This window comes from Phaethon lepturus, unplaced genomic scaffold, assembly GCF_000687285.1.
Source record: "Phaethon lepturus isolate BGI_N335 unplaced genomic scaffold, ASM68728v1 scaffold27735, whole genome shotgun sequence".
NCBI lineage: Eukaryota > Metazoa > Chordata > Aves > Phaethontiformes > Phaethontidae > Phaethon > Phaethon lepturus.
In genome coordinates this window covers 23,655-31,096 of record NW_010543126.1, presented here as the reverse complement: position 1 = coordinate 31,096, position 7,442 = coordinate 23,655, and the positions used below count along the sequence as shown (strand labels likewise).

Here is a 7,442-nt window from a genome sequence, read left to right as displayed (position 1 = left end):
TCCCTACACTTGACTTTGAGCTCTGCAATTTACTTCTTGGGAATTTTAGCTTTTAATGTTCCATCAGGAAAATCGAAATTTAGTGTTACGATCACGCTTGAAAATTCTCTGAACCAATCAAGAAAAGCTATGTCATCTTGCATATTAGTCAAAAATACCCAACAGGCAGAAAGAATAATAGCTAACTGGAAATTTAGTGTTATCCCTACATTTAAAGTACAAACCATTACAATGTAATAAAATTAATCCAGACATTTCCAGGGCAAGTGTGGCTGACCTTTTGTTCACCAGCTACTGACCCCAGGGTGAATGAAAGAGGCTTGCAGAGAGAAATGTCTGTTGTTTGGCTTCAGTCCCTGGTATTTAAATTGCATTCCCTAATCAAATGAAAAGGCTGTCCTCTCTATCAGGTTACAGAATCCATGGCAACATTTGGCCTTTTATATACATAATGTTAGCCTTTTTGTTTGCATCTAAGTAGAGACACCTGGAGCAATGTTAACATTAACCGATTTAGCATTAATAGCTTCATTATATAAGAATTTCTGATCAGATAGCTGTTACTTTTGTTATATTGCTTCAGCTTGTATTGTTTTCATTTTTTATCTCCCTGCTTGGCAACCGGGCAATGATTTGCAAATTTTTTTTGTCTTGATTAATTAAGCAATATAATTATCAGGAACCGTGATGCAGTCTTTGCTCGACAAAGCTTCTGCGAGAAGACAATAGTAAGTCTGTTAGTGTGAATGCATTCCACGCGTCACAGATGCATGAGGATATTCTGAACAATGAGACGAAAAGCTGCCTGCAAAAGAGGACAAAGAATGCCAGGCAGACTCTACACACTGCACATACCGCCAGGGACATACTGTGGGTTCCCTGGGACACAGATGCCTCGTTAGATTGCAGCTAGTCATCAGAGATTAATTCTCAGCCATTTGGTACAATAATTTACCCATTCCCCGCTCTTTTAACTAGTGCTGCTTGCTATAGAGGGGAAGTCTTTGTGCTCAAAAGGTTTGTTTGACCTTGCCTACTTTTACGGCGTGCTACAGAAATAATTTTTATTTTCTCTGAAATTGTAATGAAGCAGGTGTTTGCAATGGGCTGAATATTAATTTTTGTTTCATGGATAACTTGCATTGACATTTGGAGTACTCAAGGAAGGGCGTATTTCCCTTTACTCTTTTTTTTCTTTAATTGATTCCTGTCAAAGGATAATATATTTTTTTGTAACTATTCAAAATGCTGTTTTCCTCACATGGGTCTTTAAACCAACTTACAGAAAAGCACTGAGCGGGGAGCATGTCCCTGTGCCTTCGGTTGGTCTCCTCCCTCGAACGCCTCGTTAAGGCAGAGCCCCCTACACAGATGGAAGCGGACGATATGCGAGTCCCATTGACTTTAATGACCCTCGGTGTGGCCGGTAGATCTGCTCGGGAATTAGTAATTCCGAGCTTTGTGTCCACGCGGCGTATGGCCCGGTTGCGTGCTCCTCGTGTTGCAGCGGGCTGTGCGGACCCCGAGCCTGCCGGGAAGCGGCGGGGCCTGCTGGCTCCGCTGCCGCTGTAAGGCAGGGCAGCGACGCCTTCACGGGTCTCCGGAGGGTTAGCCCCGCACATCAAAAAGCTGTGAACCAATTTGGGGAAATGCTGCTCCTGTTTCTGGTTTTGCGTGGGTTATGCTTGGTTTTTTCTTCAGTAGTGTAAAATCAGTTGCTGTCATACAAAGTCACTTCCATCCTTCGCATTATTTTCTTTTCCATCTGCCAGTGTGTGCCAACTTGGGGGTGTGAAAAATGTGTGCCTTTTGACTTAAACATGTACCTAGGACACAGTTCTTGAAATAATCTCTTTGATTATTTGAAACATGCTTGAAAAAAGCATGTTTCCCAATTTCATGAAAGTCACTCTGAAGAGCACCCGCTGCACTCTTTACCTCTGCACTGTGGGGACAGAGTTCAGGCGTGCGAAGGAAAGCTCTCATTTCTTAGGGTTCAACTTGATTTAGCCTACTTTTCTGTTTTAAAAGGAGTTTCATAGTCAAGTATGATTTATTGGAGTTTGACTATTAAACTTCCAGGGAAAACAGTTATCAAACTTTTTTTTTTAAATGTCAGGCTGATTGGAGATATTTTTGATAAATTTGCTGGAGAATGCCCACTGGAATTTTTTTAAAATGTGAGCATATGGGTATATGTGTATGTATTTATATACATGTATATAAGGAATATAAAATATATATACCTTATTTAGATTTGAAGTATATAAATTCTGTAATACTGTGTTAAGAAAATCTACCACACTTGCTAGACTCCAGGTGATTTTGAAACAGTGAAACAAAGTCCTGTAAGCAAAAATTGTGTGTCAAAAAGCCTGACAATGAATTTGCCATTAGCATATGTAACTGCTAATCTGACTTTAAATATCTGGTATTTGTATGTTGGTATAAAGTTAATACTACTATGTACTTAATCTCCTTATTTGTACTTACATAAAAATATAGTTTTAAATTTTTTTCTTCTTTTGTCAATACTTGTAAAAAGAGTGTATGTTAAAAATTTCACTTAGTAATGTTATTGCTTAAAGAGACACTTGATGCTCTAGAACAATTATCACTTCAGTGGTATAGATTTTCTTCCTGTCACCTTTCTTTCCAACTGCCTAGATAGTAATGCTAGCATAAAAAAACCCGAGCAAAGCCACTACAGAAACATTTTATACTAATCTATTTTTTGGGGGGCAGGTAGTTATTTTAAGTAAAGGAATGACAAAATAGCTGTGAAAAGACAGCTGTCATTTGCAGATGTTATATTAAAACCAAATTTCTTCTGTAATTCATTGCCACTTCTAATTAGAGGAATTCCCTAGATGCAGAGGATTTATATTATTCCCTTTGTCCATTTATTGAATGACTGTCACAGTCACCCACAAGCAGTTGCAGAAGAATAATAGAGGGTATTTATTTATGTGATAAGCCTCTGTACAGATGGAAAAAAATCCATAGCTTAAATATTGGTAATTGCTGCTAGCTTCTGTTCAGGGTTTTGACTGGGTTTGGGTTTTGCTTGTGTTTTGGTTTTTTGTTGGGTGCTTTTTTTTTCCCCCCCTCCATTTTGAGTTTCTGAAAGGGAGGTGAGTTTGACTAGTTGTAAATACTAAAATTTATTATATATTTACACATTAAAATTTTCTGGGTTTGACATGGCAAAGTCTGTTATGTATATGCAATTCAGGACACTTTTTTCACTTTTAAGTGTCTCCTTTACCTAGTATAGCTTTTATCTGTGACCAAATGACATTATTTGGTGGTTTCCTCTGGAGGTGACCCTGAAGGCACAGCATTTTAACACCTTGACGTGCTATGCTGGGATAGGCCTGTTTATGCCTGTCCCAGCTGTGTTTACGGGGGGCTGCCTCTGAGAGGTGGTACTTTTCTGCCACCTCCTCTGCTTTCCACGGACCTTGTTATCTTGGATCAGCTCAATTTTTTTTTTTCCCTTAGTGAAGTCAGTGGATGGCATTTATAGAGGGTTATCTGAAATAAATACTTCTTTGCAAAAACTCCTGCCAGTATAAGATTGAGCCAGTGAATCAAGGTCTCCTGTCAGGATGCAAGACAGAAAACATCTCCTAATATCTACTAAAAATTTAATACTGATTTCAAATTCGTAGACTAAGTTTGCTCATATGCATAACAAGCTCATGTTTACCCAGTTGAATATTCTGTGAAATGTGCATGTACGTGTAAAGTATACTGATAGCAATTACGGAAGATTTAAAAACTTAAGAAGTGGGGGATTAATATCACACTTGACGTTTTGGTGGGGAAAACAATGTGGTCATACTGTTTTATGGCAAAATAATGTACTAGTCTTCTGTAGTGGGTCTGGTGCTTATTATTCCAAATGCCAATAATATAACGCAAGATACAGTATGTTGTTCTCGCAAGGGTACTGCCCGACTGACCATGCTGACCTGGGTGGTAATGGCTCTGTGGCTACAGCCCGTGGAGGCGGTTTGTTTCGGTGTTCTGCTGCTCTCCTTGGAGGAGTCTCTTTGTGCCCATGATCTAGAGAGGAGACCTAAAGCAAGCTAACACTTGTAACCGAGTAACTTCAGTGTCTAGAGCGGGGCAGTGTGAAACTTGCCTCCTCTTGCCTTCATGGTGCCTTTCTTAAGCAGCAGATGCTTTGCTGTGAAAATCCCCTGGGAGTCGGGTATGACGGTTCTGTCTGTGGTTTTGGAAGTTGCTCCCGTGCTCTACACTAACATTTCAGCTTCCGTTGGCTTAGCTTTACATGCGTTGTTTGTATTTTGGGGTCTACAGGTGCCGTTTTTCGGTCCTCTCTTTGATGGAGCAATCGTGACTGCAAAGCTGCTGCCAAGCCTCATATGTGCCACGTGCATCAATGCCAGCAGAGCCGTCAAGTCCCTCATCCCGCTCTACCAGAGCTTGTATCCTTTCTTCCTGCTGGGGCAAGGCTCCCCTTGGTAGGGTTCTTACTTCTGAATGCTTTTCTGCAGAGAGGTAAGCTTTAATGAAAATCCTTCCCATGTGACTTTATTGGAAAAGGTCAAAGCTTTCTTCATGTTAAGCTCAGTGTTTTCAGTCATTCACACCCAGTTGCCACCCAGTGTTTTAAAAATAAGATCATAACATCACAAGAGTGTTCTCACCAGCAGCTTCAGACTTGGACTTAACACTGATGCTTTGAACTGTAAGTAATGATAATACTTAATTTTCTTTCACGCTAATAAAAGTTACCTACAGTGTGTATTAGTCTAATACACAGAGCTCAATTCTATTCTTATCTTACTCAAAGAAGTAATTGACTTGAACTTATTACATTAATAAGACAGATGGGATTTGGCCTCAGATACAGATGTTTCAGTTCCCAAATTCCAGTTTCATTCCAGGCATGTCTGTATTTGGGCATTTTCAGAACATATTTATTAACAGTTGCTGGAAGATGACTAGATGGTACGCTTCTCTGTTACAGAAATTATGGCAGACTTTTATTCTTGCGTGATATACAGACTAACAGCGTTGTTACTGGTTTTCACTTACTCTAGGGTTTTCTCACAACGCCACAATTATGCTAGAAACATTTTGTAGCTTCCTTTGTTACTTATATCACTTATCTTGGGACCAACGCTCATTGCAGTTTGTTTTCTTTGGAGAGCTTTTGATTTGAATATTTTTCTAATCAGATGACTTTGAGAAGAGTTTGTATATGAAATGTTTTGATATTTGAAAGAACATTGCTTTATTAGTTTGAAATGCACTCTTAAAACACAAAATATCCTCCACATACTTATTTTGGAAGGCTAAATTTTATCCAGTATACTTTGAAAAAATCGTCAGAATTTACAAGTAGCATTGTGGTTAAAGAAACTTATATTTTATTAACTTCACTGTTCACTCATTTTAGAACAAAGACACTTCATGGTGGTTGCGTAAGCAATTGAATGCAATACAGCAGTTGCACTACCTAACAAATGATTCGAAACTTGCCAAGTTTTCCACTTTTAGTGAGAGAAATCTAGCTAATATTAAAATGCATTCTGTGCAGAATGTAGCTTCATCCATCTGCTTATGTAGTCAATGTATAATAAAATAGTGTAGTAAAATTAACATAAGTAACAGCAGTTAGAAGAATTAAGAGCTCCTGTGGACTCTTACTGCTATCCCACCACCTCGCTCCCCGTCAGAGTCCTCTGATTCCCCATCCTGTTCATCTTTTGGATTTCAACATTTTGTGAGCCAACAGTGCTCACCAGCCCGCTGTGCTCCCGCTTCCCGACAGGCTCCTTCTCCGGGTCCTTCCTCATCCCCAGGGAACCGTGAGCAGCGCGAATATGATAGCACATGCCACGTCTCAGCATATGTTTGAGGTCTAGCTGAAACAGCATCTGTCCCCGGATTCTTTTCTTCCTTTTTTGTGTCTGCTTTTGCGCCAACGATATCTGTAGTGAATCAACTGCCACTTGTCTGTTTGATAAATGAAAGTGGATTGAGAAACTTCTGAAACTGGACAAAGCTAATGTGGGAAGATCCCATCAGGATGACACTGGAGTGGGAGAGAAAGCTGTCCACAAATCTTACTATAGATAGTTAATTTAATTAATAATTAATTAAATACTTCTTTTCCTACAGCAAAGGTCAACAATAATTACTCCCTATAAGCAGAAAGTTTTTAGTGAGCGAGAAATTGGAATGTAAATGTATAGATGTGTAAAGATGGTGTTTGAACTCTGTCCAATGCAGTAGCACTGCTTTGTAGCTCCCAAAGGGTGGACTTGCAGTCAATGACTTTGCTCTGGTGGTTGCTTTGCCAGCTGCTACAAGGAGAACAGGGGGAAAGCAGACCCAGCGATTAGGCCACTAAATGGAAGAGTTGAGTAATTTTGTCAGACTGGAGATGCAAATAACTCAAAGGTGAAATAACTGAAAAGATTTCAAAAGAAGGGAGAAATAAAAAGCAGTAATGCTGGAAAAGTAATGAGTGATGTTTGGCAGCACATTAGACCTTGCAGTTGGGGTGAGTGCAGAAAAGCTCGTGTGAGGCAGGGCTGAGGAGCGGTCTGCCGCTTCTCTTTGGCACACGCGTCGTGTTAGAAGTCAGCATCCATAACAAGGGTTAGTAGCTAAAAACGTTCTCGATTCCAGTGTGGTTAGAAACTGATTGCACATTTTTTCTGGTGTAAATGGTTCACGGGCGGTGAGACACCAAGTCCGTGGCGCTCATGTTAGAGCAGCGGCAGGGTGTGCGATACCTGCGGGGGCTGCGCTGCCAGCGGAGCAGAGCCCTGGCCCTCGCTCCTGCCTTGCAAGGTGTGAGGGGAAGGAGCTGGTGGTGGTGCCTGTGGGGTCGCGTGCCGGCGCGCCGGGGCGGTGTCTTGCCGGTAGTGACAGCTGAAGTCACTTGTTGGGAAGTCTGTAAACTCTGGTTACATCTGCACTTGTCAGGGGCTTTAAGGGAAGTGTAATCAGCCACAGAGATTAATTTGCATCTCAATTAGGAAGGAGTCAGGAGGAAGCGTAGGGTCTGTTGCTGGAAGGTTGTGGAAGAAATCTCATCAGGCACAAAAGGCTCCCGAGTCTCAGCGCTCCAGCGAGTGGAGGACAATATCCGAGTCCGGTTTCCATGGGGACCAGGACCACAGAGCCACGGGAGAATCTCGCTGTGCGCTGTAATCGCTTGGTCATGATGAGACAAATTCCACTGTCGTACCCAAATACATTTTTCTGTTGGAAATCTCTTTGAAAATGAGGAAGGTAACTATGGCAGACCACATCAGATTTTGTTGTTGAATCTATTTTTGGTGTTTATGTAACTGTTTCTATTTTAAGGAATTAATTACGGGAAGGGAAATATTCATTAAAAAATAATTAACTATATTTAAACTTCAGTTTAAAGCCATTCTGGCTACAGGTTC

General features: G+C 40.7%; 1 protein-coding gene across 1 annotated transcript in view; it reads left to right on the top strand.

Annotated features, from left to right (window-relative positions):
• RALGAPA2 (Ral GTPase activating protein, alpha subunit 2 (catalytic)) overlaps positions 1–4,497 on the top strand; it is an 82,052-nt gene extending 77,555 nt beyond the window's left edge. Inside the window, exon 38 of the mRNA XM_010288260.1 lies at positions 4,330–4,497. Coding sequence (XP_010286562.1) covers positions 4,330–4,497 — 168 coding nt within the window. The remainder of the gene's footprint in view (positions 1–4,329) is intronic.
• Positions 4,498–7,442: the final 2,945 nt, after the last annotated feature.